Source organism: Fundulus heteroclitus, chromosome 20 (genome assembly GCF_011125445.2).
Source record: "Fundulus heteroclitus isolate FHET01 chromosome 20, MU-UCD_Fhet_4.1, whole genome shotgun sequence".
Lineage (NCBI taxonomy): Eukaryota > Metazoa > Chordata > Actinopteri > Cyprinodontiformes > Fundulidae > Fundulus > Fundulus heteroclitus.
In genome coordinates this window covers 6,797,762-6,817,393 of record NC_046380.1, presented here as the reverse complement: position 1 = coordinate 6,817,393, position 19,632 = coordinate 6,797,762, and the positions used below count along the sequence as shown (strand labels likewise).

The 19,632-nt window shown below is 37.7% G+C and overlaps 1 protein-coding gene across 8 annotated transcripts in view; it reads right to left on the bottom strand.

The window, feature by feature from the left end:
• Window positions 1-19,632, bottom strand: part of grip2b (glutamate receptor interacting protein 2b) — a 301,598-nt gene that overhangs the window by 64,641 nt on the left and 217,325 nt on the right. Inside the window, exon 1 of one of the 8 annotated variants that reach the window (XM_036151434.1) lies at window positions 16,756-16,946. The exons of the other annotated variants lie outside the window; for them this stretch is intronic. Within the exon in view, the coding sequence (XP_036007327.1) occupies window positions 16,756-16,810 (55 nt within the window). The 5' untranslated portion in view covers window positions 16,811-16,946. Of the gene's footprint in view, window positions 1-16,755; window positions 16,947-19,632 lie in introns of those variants that run through there. 8 annotated transcript variants of the gene reach the window in all.

The window sequence follows — 19,632 nt, the reverse complement described above, 5'->3', positions numbered from 1 at the left end:
CCCATTGACATACCATTAAAATCCCTCCTGAAAATTGCTCAAATTAATGCTGTTGGTGTCATACAGGTGAGAACTAGTTATATGCATATCATTTTCACTCGCTTTATAAAGAGCACCTGCACAGAGGCTGAATTAACACATCACCAGAGTATGTAAACGGATAAAAACGTTCCCAGATCAGGGCAGGAATCACAGAAACCTAAACTGCCGCACCATGAGCTCTACAATTCTGACCCTCTCTAAACAAAACTCTTTTCTCTCAATGAATGTGATGCAAGCAAATATGTCTCAAAGGAACTAGAAAAGTGTTACATGCTTTAGCTTTAGGTGTGTTTCCCAAGCTTTATTAAACAGATCATACACGACAAAGACAAATAAAACCTGTGTGTTCCCCCCTTTGTCTGTCTGTGATCAGTTATTGACTGAAGTCATCAATGTGCTGTACTTTTACCAACCAGGAAAAGTGAGTATTAACATGAAAGACTGTCAATGCTTGGGTTTGTGTGCTACCTGACCTTTACACTGAAAACTCATCTCTAGGTCCATCAGGATAAAAACATCTGCACGCTTATTTCTACCAAACCACCTGCAGGGATTGAGTAGATTTGGACGGATGAATTTGTCTCAGTCCGTGTCTGACGTGAATGCTAATACCGACCCCTGTGTTGTGTCATGTAAGGGTCCCCAAATCCTTTTTCACACGCGCATGAAGTATACACTGACCTCAGAATAATCAAGGACAGAATGGCTTCTAGGAACGAGGCTTTACCGGCAGCACCTGACTCTGAAAGGGATTTGATTGCTGCCTTCCAACTTCTTCACTGCTGACACATAATCTTCCAACAGTATTAGACTTGTGATGCAAAACTATGTAGCTTAACGTCTCGTTTTTAAAATATTGAAGCACCATTGTGCCAAAATACTCCATGGGATGAGATTTAAATGTTAATTGATTCCTTAATTTAAAAAAAAGTACATACATAAAGTAACCAATTTATATCTCTAAGACAAAGTATCTTAAAAGTTTCCGAGATATTATTTCACCAAGTTGTTGGGAAGAATATAAAGCTTAAAAAAAAAATTGTGTTGCACAATTCCATCCACCTCTACACGTGTCTGTCGTTCATCTGAGATGGGTAGCTGGAGCTAAAGGTCCGGTAAGGAAAGCCAGACATTGAGAAAATGAATTGCTAACTTGAAATCCTGGAAATAGACGAGTGAGAACACCTCAGAATATGTTGTCACTTTAGGCAGAAACTGGCCGAAAACCAACAGAAGAAAGACGTAATAATCTGTGACCACTGGCAATACATTCCTACAATCTTCCGATAATCTGACCATCATCTGACCGATGCACAAACGCAGCACCAACCTGCAGTCTCACAAGCAAATTTTCCCAAAGAGATGTCGTAATCTCTTCTGTTTGCCTCAAGGTGCGGAGTGCAATCACCAAAGAAAGGGGTTTTCTCGTGTCTTTCACTCCCTCACACATCCAGGCATGCATATTTATGAACTTATTTTATATTCTAGCTCAAGGTTAACAAAAACCTATTAAGCAGACAATGGAGCGCACCAGCAGAGAGCTGGAGGTAGTCAACAACAATACGTTCAAACACAAAAACAATTTCACAGACAAAACACAGAAGGCAATTCTTATGTATAATCTTATTCTGACAGTAATGATGTCACATCAGTTTTGTCGAACACAAAGCGTGTGCTATTTAGTTTTCCTGTTGCTGTCACAGAAAAACACGCAGATGTTTGTTAATAATTTGCTGAGGGATCTTACAATGGGAGAACACCGAGGACTAACCTTTTTCCTACGAAGAAGGTGAGACACACCCAACAATTTTTTTTTTTTTTTTGCAAAACATAAGGGACAAAATAGATACTTGCAATGTCATACACAGACACCCATGCATTACTTAAAACAAACCGAAAGCTTATTTTGCTTTTGGTTTCCATGTCTATTTTGTTTCTACATTTCATTCCTACTTGCTCTTATTCTGTTTTACTTTCCTATATTTTAATCATACAAAGCACTTTACATTGTCTCTGTACTGAAAAGTGCTATACAAATAAATGTGCCTTGCCTTGCCTAATGAAGCGCTGCATAGAAAGAGATATACCTAACTGTAAAACCAAAATGATCGAGAATCGTTGATATCAGTGATTTCTCAAGCAGGACATCCAAGGGATCGGGTCAAGCCCTGGAATTTAAGCTATGCCAAGGATGTCTGGGAAATCTGAGTTTATTTTAAGACGCATCGCTCTGAGGATAATGTCATACCACTCTTTGATAATAATCTCCATCAATGGTTCTCACCGCTGGTCCTCAGGGTCTACGCACTTGCATGGATTAGAGCCCTCTGTGCTCCAGAACACCTTATTGAGATAATTGTATTTCACTCAGCTGTTTAAAACAGGATTCAACACAATGTTGGACAGGTGTTAGAGATGATCAGCAGTAGGGGCCGTATTCTAAATATTTGGGAGTTTTGGACACGGGGCACAAAAAGGTACCATATATCAGTGAAGCATCTGAACAGATTGTAGGGATAGGATAGTAGAAACAAAGGGTTGTTAAATATGAAGTGAATCATTTTAAAACAGAACAGATCTTTCACATATAACCCTACTGGATTTTTTTTTTTTCCCATTTAATATTTGATTTTCATTTACATTCACATTTGTTGGCCAAATGTTCAGTTTCTCCAATGATTAATCAGTAAGAGAAACTGTCTTCTGATTGGGGGCGACCTGTCAAAAAGCTGCTTTGAACAATGTTTGAAGAGACTTGCAAGAAGATAAATAAATATATATAAAAATATCCAGTTTCACTTTAAACCATCAGCTTATACAATCACTTTTAAGGGGAAGTAGTGGAATCTTACTGAAGCAAACTTTCAGATGTTTCTTCCTATGTTTGTTAGTCCTGCTCTGAATGTTTTTGAGTTGAAAGAGTCTTTTGGAATCGCTGGATCCATGACAGACCTGACTGGCTGTTGAAAGAGGCGACTGTGCAATGGCTGACTTTCAAAGAACACTTCAAGTCAAGACAGAAAATCAGCAGCTGACCGGCAGACGACTGAAACCCAGCACCTTCTTTCTAAGGCGATAACAGAGTTTCTCACAGTGTTTTTGAGTAGAACGAAACCAAACTGCTTCCAAGGCAGTTTGGAAAACGTCTGACTAAAAATGCAACGTGTGACATGATGAGGTGGTCAATATGCAATTTGAAGCAAAGTAGTGATTTTTACTGTCTCGGCTCTTCTATGAAGCAAATAAATGACGCAACAGCAACAGATCTCCAACTCATTAAATAGATAAATTCACGTATTGTTTGCACCTGTGAGACCAAATAATAGAATAAATAGTAAAAAACAAATCTTAATATATTAAATAAAAAATCCCAACAGTTTGAAAAACGTGACACATTTAATTTCCTTTAATGTTCCTTTCCGTTGGCCCATAAATTAGAAAAAAGGCCCTCTCCTTCCTGCTCAACCTTCCTGGAATAAACTGCAGCAATAACTAAAATTGTCCCGTTTGATCCATCTGAGACATTTAAAAAAAAAAAAATCATAATTTCAAGTTCCTGTTTTGAAGTTCAGTTTTTAACTCTGTTCTACTTTAAAATGCCAATATAATGTTTTGTGATTGTTGTGTTTTATGCAACTGATGTCTTGAATCTGCGTTACAGGTCAGTCTTCTAAATGAGACCACCACTTTCAGTGAAATTACCCGTCTAAATAAGTAGAATAAGTAGGTAAATCACATAACCATGCATGCAAAATGTTTCCTATTTATGAAATTTTACTGCCTAACTTGTAATAGATAATCAATTCGCAATTTGCAATCAACTTAAATGCGGAGAAAAACTCAGTAAAATTATGTTTTTCAGAGAGTAGCAAGATACCTGAATGTTTGGAACATAATCAAAACAGACATCTGCAGATGAAATGAGCAGCAATAGTGCAGAAATCACTTTGCAAATTGATTCAGAGCATACAATCATAGAAAAAAATACAATATCATCCTTGTTTATTGGTTTGTTCAGCTGGTGAAGAAAAACAACATTGTAACGGACAGCTACAGCACATCACTTCTAGATATTTTCTGCAAATTGTTTTGAAATAAACTGTAAAGGCGTCATAAACTCATTCGGGTCCAAGGAGATACTCACAGCTTGTATAAATCGGTACGCGTCTCAAAAATGGACCCCAGGGACCATGTGTATCAGAGCAATGAACCTTTTGGGACCTTAGGCAAAGGCAGAAGAAGTGGAACTCCCTTTTTCTCAGGAGAACAGTTCATTAAGTAATCACGATTTATTGTACAGTCATTAATTCTTTCATTCTGGGTCAAAGAGAACATGTAGTAAAACAATTTAGCATCTTGTTTTGGTCAAACAGCTGTTTACTATTAATGTCTATCCAACACCAATGTCTTTGAACCATTGTTTAAATACATGACAAATTTTAAGCATCTTTTATTTAGATAACCTGTTTAATTATATATTTAAACTGGCATAGTCATCCATGACGATTTGTGGCTTTTCCGGTTTGAATTATTTGAATTATATGTTAAAAGGAAAACATTTCTGGCCTTGTAGGTACTTAAAGTGGCCATGATGACAAATTTCTTTATTCTGAGGTTTTGGGGGTATAACACGGTCTGCTGTGCACTGATGAGGTCGTGTGAATGTCAAAAGTGACTACCTAAGGACTCGCTCAGGGGCAGTCGGCTTTGTTTCTTAGCTAAAAAATACGGTCAGATCAGGAAACAGTTACTCTTTCTATGTAATTCATATTCTCCTCCTTCCCATCCCCCAGTCACCCCAGCTGATATACCGGCTGAGAGTCGATCAGCCTCCCTGTATCGACTCGAACAGCATTCAACCTCAAACTAACTTCACAGCAATTACTAAAAACGGGAGCTGATATGCCTGATGAGTGCTCAAAAACAGATGGAGTGAAATTTACTCAGTTCCCTTGGAAAGTGTGTGTGTGGGGGGGGGGATTGAAGTCGGAGTTTTCGAACAAATGGATTTTGAAAAAAACCTCTGTACCAACACTGGAGGTGGCGACCATTACCCGTAAGTCTATTTAACGTCTAAATACTGTCAAATGTAAGGTAGGAGTGTTTATACTGAAAATTCTGGTTGACTGACGAGCTGAACCGCTGCCAGCTGGATGATTTTCCTGTCACGGCCGTGGGAGCCAGCTCCCCGCCGTGGTCTATTTGGCTTTCTCTGTTGAATCGTGCCGCCAGGTTAAAGCCTTGGGTCAGCTTGGCCTCACCTGTCCGACATCAACAGTGCAACACAAACACTTCCACCAACCATAATAATGGCTTTGTGACGGAGTGTTGCACTGAGAAGAGAGCTGTGGATGGCGCGGGGAAGGCGTGGGGAATGTGCGTGGGGGCGCGTTTGACCGGTTTTCCAAATATGGTTGTAGCCAATCAGAGTGAAGTCAGCTGGGAAGGCCACATATCATTACCATAACCAACCCTTTTACTAAGGAGAGACATTAGGCCTGACAAAAGAACCCCCTACAAAAAGGTAACGTAATTTTTTGGAGAATTTACATACGTAGCAATGTCAGCTACATGAAATGGTTTTTACAGTTATGTTATGGCACCTTTAACACAGTTGATATAGATATATTAAACAAAAACACAGACAGATGTCTCTTATTCTTTAACAAATGCTACAAAGCTAACCATTAGTTAATATGTACTGGCTTTACGTATAAAAACAATCTAAATTATTACTATTGTTTGTCTTGATGTGTTAAAGCATACAACCATAAAAAGTGAACCTTACATGCATCTGCAATGATAAAATCAATAAAAGAGACCAAAAACACTGGTCATAAATTGAATAAAATAGGATGATAGATGCCATGATGATTGATGTTCTTATCTTTATCTTTTTGCTTGCTTCGCTTATTTCTTATTTTTGTTTGCTTTTCCTCATGATAGTCAATTATCTCCCACTGTTGTGGACTGGAAGATAGAAAAACTTGGCAACGACTGTTAAAGGCAGTGTAAGATGTAATATACTACTCTCTATAGACATGCTTTGATTTTGAGTTATTTGCTATGATGGTGGGTTCCCGACTCCCAACTCTGAAAACTGCTGATTTTATGAGTGTAGAAGGCTGCTCCTTTAGAAGTTCAGATTTTTTTTTTTTTTATGCTGGACATTTAGATAGAAATACACTTTTTTAACGTTAAGAAATTCAAGAATCACATGAACATTTTTTGTCATGGTCATACACAAGCACAAAATACAGGAAAGTCCACAAGAACATCAAATTCATGCTTCGGGGCTTGGGAAATAAAGTAAAACAAGTTATTTGATGATATTAACGATTAAGTAGTTTTATAATTTGAAATGAGATTGTGAGCATGTAGTGGCAGAGATAATTTGAAGTTAAATTAAGCTTTAGAAATAAAGATTAAGATTTGTAAACATAATATTATTTTGTTGCTATAAATGTTAAAAACACAATAAAAAGTAATGAATTTCATTATTTCTATTTTCTGTCTGCCAGGCATCACTTTTTGAAATTTAAAGACATTTTGACATGTTTTATAATAAAAAAAAGTAAAATAAATAATAAAAGGTGCCATTCTTGTATGCAGACTTTCAAAAAAAAAAAAAAAAAAATACATAGAAGGGTTAGGATTACATTTTCTACATGAGGAATAAAGTTCCAGTTTCATTATATTTGGGTTAGGGTTAGGTATTTTTGATTTTGTGTATTATTTGACTTTTTTTTATTAAAACATCAGTAGCTCACTCTGGTTGCATACAACGTTTTTATGAAAGATTATCACATCCTGCTGGTGTATTAGTTATTATTTTGGTGTTTTATGCTTTGTTTTTGCTCAATTTGTTAGTAAATAAAGCCTTTCGTGTTTATTTTTAATAACAGAGGAAGTACGTACTGAGCATGGGGATAAAACAAGGAACGGCTATTAGCATCTCCCAGTGAAACAATGAAGAATGTTTTGAAGTTCCAGTGACAAAATATATGATTCCAACAGGGAAAAGACTGGAATGTCTCTGGGAATCCAGTCTGAACGTTGGTGTTCAGTGAAGCGGACGCTAAACCTGCCGAGGCTCAGACGTGAATAAATGGTCTGATATGAGGCTCTTAAAGTTTTTGTAGATTGGTTTATTTAATTAATAACGGTTGGTCTTCGATCACGCCGAGCTGCCGCTTTACTGCGAGGCATTGCAGAGGGTCAGGCTCGGTCCGCCATTATTTAATACTGATTTATTAATTAAGCAAACCGGCATTATGATAGTTCTGCCATACTTCCGCTAGATGGCGCCATGTCTGTTTATATCTGCAAGTCGTGCCCAGTGCTGGGGCTATTTTTATCCACAAAAAGGACGTTCAAAACATTATCAGGATGGAGGATTGGTGTATATAAACTTATTTTATCATGATCAAACAGTTTTTGGTCTATAATGTGGCTATATACCTTCAATAACTGTGCTCATTGCATCAGATTAAAAAAATCTCTCTTACGTCAACGTCAATACCCGCTAAATATATAACTGACATGCTTCGCTCCACATTTTAAAACACCAGAGTGCCCATTTTATCCTGTATGTGTGAAGCACACATGTACACCCACTCTGAGATGAGGCTTTACTGAATACCAAGGCAAATGATTGCAGCGATTATGATTCTGCAGCCGCTGAAGAAGCATAATTAACCATTGTCTAGGATGGTGCTGACAAACAGTTTGACTGTGGTTATCTCAGCCCCACTCCTTAACACACACACACAAACACACACACACACACACACACACACACACACACACACACACACACACACACTGTAACACCCGCATACTCACTACATAAACAGTACAGAAATTTTAAAACATGAAGCAAAAACAAAAGCTTGGATGTGAGGAATAATACACGTTCGGTTCACAAATTCTGCAAACCCTCTCATCCACAAACCTTACACGCATATCTCTTGCCCACACATGCCGAACATCTATGGGAGGAACAAGTAGTAATTAGAGTGCCTAATGGCTTATCTGTTGTGGTTAATTGCAGCCTGTATAGATCTGGTATCGAGGGTGGAAAAAGGACGAGGGTAGGGGAAGGAAGATGGGTCTGATCACTACTTCAGTTCTAATGATCTCATGATTTTTTCTCCATTATTGTCCGGACTTTTTTTTTTTTTTTTTTGCAAAACTTTAAAAACTCAACACAAAAAGCTTTCTATCATCAGAGCAGGATGAGTTGTAAAGTAGACACTTAGCTCTAAAAAAAAAAAAGGGTTTCCACTATGTTAATAACGGGAGCTTTGTGCATAATTCCAACCAGCCTCTGGGATCTGGCTGCTAAAGTTTTAGCCACTCTTACAGGCACAATCCCTTCATTTGAATTTTTGTTCTATAAAGACTTTTGTTTGAAATAGCTTATGGCATAACTCTCATTATTCACATGCTTAGCTTCTATTTGGCAAACTTACTCCTGCATATCAGATTAGCATCTGCTTGAGAGCCAGAGAGATCAGCTCCGGCAGGTCAACACTTTACACGTGATGATTATTATTCAGAATTTGGATCATCAAATATTTTTTTGTGTGTGTGTGTCTTTGAAACTGCACAAGTAGGCAGTATGGAAACAATAAACAAGCTTAACAACAAGAAAGACGAGAACTGCTGCTCCTCTTACCTCAGGTTCAGCTCAGAATGAGATGAAGGGCAAACCAAGCTCCATGCTTAACAATTTCCCCAGGCAAACAACATGCAATTACTTTGTTTAAACACAAAACGAAAAAAAAAAAAAAAAAAACAGAGACAATAATTATAGCGCCTCCTTCACTTCAATCTAAAATCAGTCAGACTCTTGTTTCATTTTGTCCAAGTCCGAAGTCCAGCATCCAAAGTCCTGGTGCAATTTTTAATTCTTCTCTGGACCTTGACTCACATGTGAAACCTCTGCCTCGCTCCTGTTTCTTTCAGTGAAAGAACATTTTTAAACTCCGACACACAGTCTCCTCTGGCTAATTGGAGAAATTAATTCATGCATTTGTGTCATCGCGCTTAGATTATTGTAATGCTCCCTTTACTGGTTTGGATAGATCTTTACTGTCACGCCTCCAAACCGTACAAAATGCTGCAGCCAGATTTTTGAGACATTCCAGAAAGTGAGATCACATCCCCCCTCATTTTATATTCCTTACATTGGTTACCAAAAGAGTTCAGGATCCAATTTAAAATTATTTAACTAATATATAGAGCACTAAACAACCGAGCCCCAGATTATTTATGTAATGTTCTGACAAAATATATCGCAGCTCGTTCCCTTGGTTCAGAAGCTCAGACTCCGTTAGTTGTTCCACACACCAGATTAAAGACAAAGGGGGATCGAGCCTCTCTGTCCATGGCACCAAGTGTACCACTGCAGCTACGTTTAGTTGACAATGTGGACGCTTTTAAAAGGCAGTTAAAATCTTTCTTGTTTAAACAGGCCATTTATTTAATGTTTATTTCATTGAGGTATTTTATTGTCATTTGATCTTAATTTTATTAGTGTTTGATTTTAATTGTTGTTCCATTGGTTTTCTGTATATTTCTTTATGATTTCTCTATCTGTGAAAAACACTTAATAAATACATTTCACTTGCTTATTTTACGCGTACATATTGTTATTATCCATTATGAGGTTGTTTGATTAAATACATTGCATATGCATATTCTACACATATTACCAAATTTTAGATATTAGTATGACATGTTTCGTATGTAATAACATAAGACCAGCAACCTCCCCAGTCGTTAAAACAACAATAAACTATAGAATTACCACCACCATACATCATATACAGCACCACTATACCTACTTACTACTGCTAACATCAAAATGGGCCAAACCTGGCCATCATTACAGTGGTAGATAAATTAAAGGCTGCATTCGTTAAGTCTTTTTTGCATCTGCACATTTTGAAGAGGTGTTACAAAGTTCATTCCTACCACTTAGACTTAGACTTAGACAACTTTATTGTCATTTTGTATGTACAGAGTGCATAAAGAACGAAACTTTGTTGCATACAGCTTACGACAGTGTAATGGGACCACAGGTTCCGGTTTGCTCTGACTGTAATGTGGAATATGTGAGTCTAACTTCATATATTTATATATACAATTGAGCTCAAGTGCGAGCCACTAGAAACATTTTCAGAAGGAACTGAGCAAAAGACCGTTTGCCTCCTACTTAAGCCCGTTTTCTGTAGAACTACTAAGTTTCATTAACTTAGAGTGCAAGTCAAAGCCTTATACAATACATCAAAGACTTAGCATACTTAACACAATGAACACAAACCAGCACAAATTTACACCATGGTATCATGAAGGAGGCGAGGGACAAAAAAGAATAATGTGATATATTTTTTTACCGATTAATGTAGTTAGCACAACTACTTTAAAAGCCTCCAAAGCCCTCCATAAACACAGGCTTAAGCTTTAAAGACTTGAAATATACAAAAGTGTTTTGGAAGAAATTAGCTAGAAAAAAACAACAATGAAAAAATAGTTTTTTCCTTGCAAATATCTAGTTTCAAGTATCTCATTTGTAAAGGTTGACATAAACGTCAAAATTCTAAATAACTTCAATTTCACTAAAGGTTCTTACATTTGTTTTAAGTGGTTTTGGTCTTTCCAAAAAATAATGCACCAAACAGGAGATGGAAACACATTCGGCAAATACGTTCTGACGTAATGAACATTTACCTCTTGTGACTGATCAGCTGTGTCTACTGTCACCGTCTTCCCGGATATTCCCATAATGCACATAGAAGTGCCTTTCTTTTTCTACATCTCCAGACCGAATTAAACATCGCCAATACCAGTTGACATGACAGAACAATTACAACTTGTGTGTAGCCTGGTTAATTCACCCCAAATGGTTCAGGCTGGTGGTGGTGATGTAATGCTATGGAGAATATTCTCCTGGCATACAGTATTTTGGGGCCATTGGTTCTAAGTTAGCATCATCTAAACATCACCGCCTATTTGAGCATTATTGCTGACCATATCTATCCCTTAATGAACACAATGTACCCTTATTCTGGGTTCCAACAAGAGAAAGCACCATGTCACAAATGTCAAATCATTTAAATCACTTTAAGGTTAAAATGAGTTCACCGATTCCCCAGTGGCCTACAGAGTTAACCAGAACCCAATTGGATAAGCATATCTGGGTTGTGGTGGAAAAAGTTAAAATTGCATCATCTATTTGTGATGCTATTGTGTCAATTTGGACCAAAATCTCCGAAGAATGTTTCTAGAATCTAGCTGAGTTTGTACCAGGGAGATATAAGGCAGTTTTGAAGGAGAAAATGAGTCAACACTGGTACTAGCAAGGTACGAATAACAAAGTGGCTGTCATGATTTAACTTTTTGTTTGCTTTTGAACTTTCTGGACTTTTCTGGACTTTCAGTCTGTCACCTCTCAGCCACTATCCAATCAGCTCAGTCACCTGCCAATTAACCGACATCAAGTCCACCTGTTGCCAGTGATTACGTCCAACTCTGCTCTCCTGTTTCTCTGACTACATCTACCTGCCTCAGCTAACTCATCCCTGCCAGAATGTCTCTTCTCTTTTCATCTCATCTAGTGCGATGTGCTTCGACTCTACCAGTTCCTGTGTGCTCAGCCAGCTGGACTCTTCTGTTCGCTTCTCTAAAGAAAGTCGCCTGTGTCTGCGTGCTGCAGTTCTGCCTGTTTCCTCGTGAGTTCCAGCCGCTTGCTCTGCCCGTTCTGGTGGTTAACCGGTCCACATCGCCTGTTCTAGTCTGGTTCCACCTGCATCTGGTCAAGTCTGGTCCTGCTCACCTGCCATTACTCATTTCCTCACAATAAACCTTTTAAAAAACAGGTAACTCTGTGTCCGGCTGAATATCAGGTTCATCAGCATCCTCCATTACAGCGGCCAGTAAGTGTATTTTTACAAAATGACGAATAAATTACCAGCTGCTCTTTATGTTGGAAAGAAGATCGAAGTCAGGTGGTGCAACATTTATTCCCTTTCAAAAGCCCAATTCACTTGGTTTGCTACAAAAAACCCAAAATACTTTCTTGCAATTTTGTTGATTATTTGCAATGTGATTGAACAGTGATTTCACCAAAATGGCTACTATCACCATTACAGAGAGTGCAGGGAGTGCATTACAGAGAGCAAAGTCATCTTGGGTTCCAGAGACAAGCAAAAATCCGAAGAGTGTTATGTTTTTCTGGTTATTTCTCCATGAAAAGACAAAAAAAAAGAGGAAAAGCTATATTTTTGGGAATGAAAATCAAACAATGCGGCATGTATCAGCTGCAGAGAAATAAGTACAGAATGGGAAAAAAAAAAACTGCATGGCAGGTGCTGAACAGAAAAAAGACAAACAAACATCAAAACTGCTTTGAAGTTCCAGTTTAGCCTCTTTCTGCCAACATGTCTGTGCCACTGATCCAACATATCCTGTTGACAGCGTTCATCAGAGGGCCGGCAACAGGAGACAGTGCAGCAGATTTTAAATGAGAGTTAAGAGGGATTTATCAGGAAAACGACAGCAGCTTCATTAATGAGTAATTGATCCCCGCTTCCTCCGCCATGATTTCTCTGCCATGCTTGTAAGCTGCTTAAGGTAAGAACGTCATTTAAATGACTAAAGATGTAAACGGCAGTGGGAGGAGTGCTTCGTCTGATGAAGACTGCGAGAGAAATGTGCATTTATTTAGGGGAAAATGTTCATCTATGACTAAATCTTGTATTCATCACGGCGTGATGAACATCCTTATTGCCAAGATATTTATTTAGAGGTTTTTAACAGAGATAGAAAGTGGCTCACATCTTCATCTTCGTCATCACTGTTGCACTGGTGATGATGAAACAGACACCATGCTGGAAAGAATGCGGTCTCCAGAAGATAAAGAAAATGGAGCTCGCAGGGAAGCGCAGCGAAAACCGCGGGCAGCGTTCGCAAATTATGATAACGTCCAACACACTCACTGTCTCACAGACACTGAATTCTCTTTGTCGCCAGGCCAATGATATTCAGAAAATGAAGTGGATCAAGTCGAGCAGCCGTCCGTAAGCCAAGATGGTGATGAATCCGTTAGTGGGAATTTATGATCACGTATAAGAACACATGTGTAGGCAGGATGGTTCCTCTATCGCCTAAAAAAGCCTGAAAAAGGACATTCTGAACAAAACGTAGAACACCGTTGCTGTCAACGGTGTTCGGATTGTCTCTGAACTTTTCTCTATGATGGTAAAATCCAGCTGCGGCAGATGTTTAACAAAGCATTAAATGAAACATGAAACCACAAAAGAGCGTGTTTACACAAACCTGAAAAATGAAAACAGCTTTAGAGGCCAAAAAACTTTCTATCACCGTCATAAGTTTTGTTAGTCTCGGAGGCAGCGGCACCCACTGTGTCCATCAGTGCATAAAAAAGGATGAGGCTCACCTTATTAACACACCCTGCCGCGCACACAGCTCAAACAGTGTCCTGCAGTTTGGAATCTTAGCTTTTGTGGCACGTTGGAACACAGCAGCGTCTACGCAAATGATAGGGCTTGCGGAAGGATTATTCTTTCCTGTTAAAACACACCACAGCAGCTTGACTGCCGCATTAAGTAATCTCAAACGCTAAACAGCTTGATGCAAGCACATCAGCGATAAAGACAGCAATCCCTGGTGGCAGTTGCCTTTTTAGATTCAACAAGTCTCCACTGTTGCTGTTCAAAGACATTTAAAATTAAAAATTCATAATAATAATTTAAAAGATACATGATTTTCCACACCAGAAAACTAACACAGCCATGTGTAAATGCCCACAAAAGCTTTATTCACCAAGGGACTGGACAGCTGAATATTTTTAATCCTTTAGGTGTTCTTTTTTTACTTAGATGTACTTTGATAATAGAGGCTTGAAAGTCCAACATTAAACTTGATAAACTGTTCCATACTGAGCTCTGAACAGATGTTTCAGGAGTTGTCAGGTTCTCTGCTAATTTCTACCTTTCCAACTGTGCTGCGATCTGCAGGGAATGAAGGTATGACACACTTCTTTCACACTCTCTGGCAAAAAAAAAACAGCATTCTGGTGCAGAAAAGGTATTTTCTAACATTTAGATGGGAACAGGAAGGTGTGTGTTACAGCTCCCATCTGAACAGGTAGCCTCGTCTTGTAAAACACGCACAGATCAAAAGTTTATAATGCAGATATCCCCAAGTCCGATATATGAACACTATAGGTGAAGTCCATTTATTTACCTCATAGTCCTCCCTCATAACTACGTTTTACACGTTTGCATCGAGAACTAAGTGGATTAGGTAGGATCCAAGGGGAGGTTTTTGAGCCTTACACTATTAAATAATCATAAATGCAAGTGATTTTTACCAATTAAATACCTTGTGGCATTTAGACAGTATTTTGACTTTGTATATAGATTTTGTGTTAACCATGACAAACATGGTGTTGTCAGTGATAGTCATGCATAATATAATCATTATAAGAAAATATGCTGGTTATTGGTGCTTAGTTTTGCAAATTCTGTTCTGCACGGAATAAAGTTATTTTACAGCTCTTTACACAATATGGACTGCATTTGATTATGTCCCAGGTGAAATCTACAGATTTATAACACTTAAATTTGTTTTTTCTACGCTGAACAGGGATCCTTTGACACACAGCTGTAGATTTATAATTTGTTTCATTGTACTTATAAAGAGGAAAATTAGTATTTCTAATACTTTTTTTCATCAAGATGAGCGCCGTATGTAGACTATTCAAACCTGAAAACACAAGATTGAGTGCAAAAAGAGAGGATTTCCCCAGGTGGACTCCACAAAAAAAAAAAAAACACTGGTTAGAATAAAAATGTCCTCCAACTGCATTAGTTTTTAGTGTAAGCTTTTGGTCACAAGTAAAGAAGAAACAGCACATGTCATCAGCAATTTATTTGCTGTTGCAAGATGAAATGGTTCCAAATATCTACATTATTTTCCCAAACTGATTTAACGAGCAGGCTGTACAGTAGCATGGTAGTTAGAGGCTGCCATACAGATCCCCAGGCAAGTATCATTTCATGTTAAGTGTTACATTCAAACTGTTTTGTAAGACAAATCAAGATGTCATATAACATTTAGTTATTTCAGAAGAAAACTGCTAATATAAATATTCACTATCACTTTTTTATATCTTAAAAAAAGTGATTTATAAGTGAAAGGGCAGAGAAATTTGGTCTCCCTGCCCCCCTAACAGCCATCCCTTTAGCTGAAAAACCTCTTATTAAAGTCTAGGATATCTGTGTGTGTAAAGTTTGTTGCTTGTACAGATAATTTAAAGTCATCCCCCAGAGCATCGAGGAGATCAAGGTCTTGTCTATGATTCAGGCCAGGACTTTATTGCTCAGTCAGTCATTGGTGGATTTCCTGGTGTGCCTTGGGTCCAGTTCTGAATCAGCGTTTTTGTTCACAGATCTGGTCACAGTCTCTTCAAGCACCCATTAATGCTCACTATCATGGTGGAGTCTATGATGGTGATGGTAAAGCAACGCACCCTGAACTATGACACTCCCAATTCCGTGCTTCATAGCTGGTAAGAGGTTCCTTTCTGGAAAGCTATATGTGGTTTATACTAAATATATCCTTTGCTCTTAAAATAATTCCAGTTTAGACTCAGCTGTCTAAAGAAAGGTTTTCCAAAATTCCTGGTCTTTTCCCACATTCTGACAAACTACTGTGGACTTCATGTTTTCCTTAAAGAGCAGTATATCAGTGTAGGTCTTGCACAGCACAAGACGTTGAGGGAAATTTAGAAATTTTGGATACTTATTTAAGCACCTTGTGGTTTGTTATTATATTCAACTTGCTTGGACAGCCAGACCTGTTCTTATTGGCTGCTGTTCTTTTAGAACAACTTCCCAGACTCTTTTACATTCTACTTTGAAAAGCTCTCTGACTACTCTTCTGATCATTGGACTAAATGTGTGACATTAAAACCTCCTTAAAAAAACAAAAGTAATAATGGTCTAGTCACATGACCACATAATGTAACATCCCTTCGTGAAATGTCTAACATGTTAGGTGGGGAAAAAAAGGGCCTTGTCCCCATTTGTGTGGGTGATGAAATGTTGTCATAAGCAAATTAAAATAATAATAATAATTGTGCAAATTATGGCCACCATTCCAAGATGTAAGAATGCATCCCCAGGTTGAAGTCTCATAGATATATTGGGAATGTTTTGTAAAGATAGGAACATTCTCATTCAGTTTAGTAGCTGTTCATGAAGTATTCTTATCTGTCACGTTCATAAAAAAAACTTTTTAGGAAACATGAAACACTAACAACTTTAGAACGGAGTAAAAAAAATATGCAAAAAAATAAAAAATGCATGGCAGACCACTTCTTTGTAAAAATGTTTTTTTTTTTTTTTTACGGCTGCTTCACGCACATATTTATAGAGCAAAGCAACACTTTTGTGCATTAAAACATAAGCTTTTCATCAAAGCCTCTGCGATGCACAGTGACGTTGAAGACATCTCAGGTGTAAAAAAGAAAACAGCACCACCCACAGAGCCTTAAATACATTGCAAGAACTTCATCCCCAGAACATGCCAAACATCACCATTGTGATTTTTCTTTTTTTTAAATGGCAGAATAGTTTTACAAAGAGTAGTTCAACATCAAAAATACAAAAACACACTCACCCACACTATTTGCCTCAATGTCTCTTTTCAGACCGCAAAACATGACCATAGACATTGACTTTTCCTCCTCAGAGTAACATCCACAGCAGAGCAAAGAGAGACAAACACTGACAGATTAGAGGGGGGATGGAGAAAGGAGGAGACAGAGGGAGAGATGTGGACTGCTGAGCACTCTGGGAATACAGTGGCAATGATAAGAAATGACTGGCGCTTACGCTACAACCACTCAACCCCCAAGAGGGTGGGGGGAGAGATAGAAAAGAGAGAGAGGGAGATATACACACTAAGGGATGAGACAGGGTAGGTTAAGCCTTCTGGAGAGAAAGTGTTCAGAAATATGCAAATAAAAGGAAATAAAAAAAGAAAAACAGAAGCTACGAGTATGTGGGTGAGTGAGCAACAAAGAGATGAAGTGAGAAGGATTACGCAGGCCGGGATAAATTGGTTATTTTTGGAAAATAGAACCAGAGGATGAGAGACGTTCAGTCATTTTTATCTAATCATCCATGGTTATTTTGAGAGTGGTATTCACACTTTCGTCACTCTGCTTTAGTTCTGTTTTGTTTTTTCTTAATTTGAAATATTACACACCAAAAACCTCATCCTTGTATATAATGATAAAACATTTGGATAATTTAATAACTACAACATGTGTTTAAAATGAAATAAAAAAAGGCTGTGCAAAGATCTCAGCATAAATTTATTTGCTGCCATGTTGGACATAATGTGGAAACAGCATTATGTTCTTTGCACAGCCATGCTTGGTGGTGTTGTTATTTTCCATTTGCAAAATAAGTGTTGAGTTAGCAATATCAGACTTCAATACCTAAGATATGTGCATCTGTTATTGAAAAAGCCCCTAGAGATTTAACCAAATGGCCCAATGCAGAGACAAGTAACCACTCAGTTCAAAAAAGGAAATTCCAAGTATTAAGTTGGCACAAATCAAGATGGCTCAAAACAAACTACTGGCACTGACTGATAAAGTAATCTTTGAACTGAAATAGTTTTAACAGTAATTTATAATATGGGAGATGGAGCACTGCTGAAGCAGCATCTTCCTTCTTAGGTGATAGAGCCAACCAAACCCGAAAGGCTCTTGAAGAATAAAACATTGGCATCGGCAATTTAATTGATGTAGCAAAGATTAAATGGCTCCAAATATCTACATTATTTCCACAATTTGATTTGAATAGGCAGACTGTACAGTAGCATGGTAGTTAGAGGTTGCCAAACAGATCACCAGGTCTTTTGTGTAAAAAGTGTTACAAGCATAAATAAATAACAACTAAACAGTAACAACGGTTTTCTTTTCTGTTTTTCTTAGATGTTGTTCTGGATGTTGGAATAATATCAGCTATTATTTGCCACCATGTCACAATTTTCTTCAAAAAAAAAGTCAGGTTGTTGGTGCTGTTTAATGAGTAAGACTGTAAGTAATAGTTATTGCAACATGTATTTCATTTAAAGCGATGTAAAGGGTGGAGAGTGATAACTTTAAAGGGGACATAACAAGCTTTTTAATCCCTTCCTTTTTACATATTTAATCACTCGGCTGTGGTCTCTACAAAGTAGAACTGCAATGCTTTGGTCTAAATTCCTTGTTATTGTTGCCCTACAGCCCCTCTTCTGTCCCTGTTTGGAGGTGTCTCTGAGTGCAATCCGTTTTGGTGCTGTCCCTTTAAATCTAAAGGAGACACTTCACTCCCCACCCCCTCCAGGTCACAGAGTGTCACACTCCACCCCATTCAGCCATTTTTATAATATACAGAGGGACAGTGTAATGAATTATGTGTGTTAAAACACTTAGCAGCTGAACAGCTGGATAACAAAATCATGGCAAATAAATAAATAAATAAATGGCAGGTACGCAAAATTGCTAAGCCGGAAGTCCATGACCTTGTTTAGCAGTGCCACAGCAAATATTGTGACGTAATTGTTCAAAAAACATCATAGACATTAGAGAAAACTGAACAGCTTGAAAAATATGACACAAACAGAAAATAAATATATCTACTCCGCACCGGGACAGGCTAGGTTTAAAAATTCAGTGGATGTCGCATTAAATGTCCCCTTCAAGTTGGAAATGTGGAAATCTCACAAAACAAGGAAAAAAGAAAAGTGAGTCTTTAGGAGCAGCTTAATGAGCTTGGTATCCGCATTACATTAAGCAAACATCCAAAAAACAAAAAAAAAAAAACAAAAACAAAACACAGGAATAATGTCCTAAAACATTACAAAGCACAAAATCCATGAGCAAAAAATCATTTCAAGCTTTAAAGATAAGTATAATGACTTTCTTTTTTCTTCTATTCTATAAACTATTCACATATTAATATATGTTTGTAGAATTTGTTTTTTATCATTTTCACAAAAGAAAAAAAAATAACACACTTTAAAAAGATTACAATGCTCACCCATAACTGACAAATAAAGCTGATTCTGATACTACAGTTCTGTGAGTTTTACATGCCGTCAGTGGTAAAGTCTGCCTGTAATAGTTGACAGAAATAGTAAAGTTTATTTATTTCTACTGCACCCATTAAGGACGGTCATAACCTCCAGCTGCAGTTCCGAAATCCTGGATATTTAATCAGTCCCTAAGTGGTTTGGGTTTATTTTATTATATGCTAGACGTGCCTTTAAGATGCTGACCGAATTCAGCCTTGTCAGCTTCTACTGACTGATTGGATTAATTAAAAATAATGCTGCCTGTAACCATTCGGAAGCATCATAATGTGCTTCAGTTGTTAACATGTGAACTCAAATTATTTAAATCAAAAGGCTCCAATAGACATTAATGTATGTACCGTAGTAGGACGCTAGGTTCTAACAGCAGTACTTCTTTTAATCTTCTCTGTATTTCTTGTTTCTCCT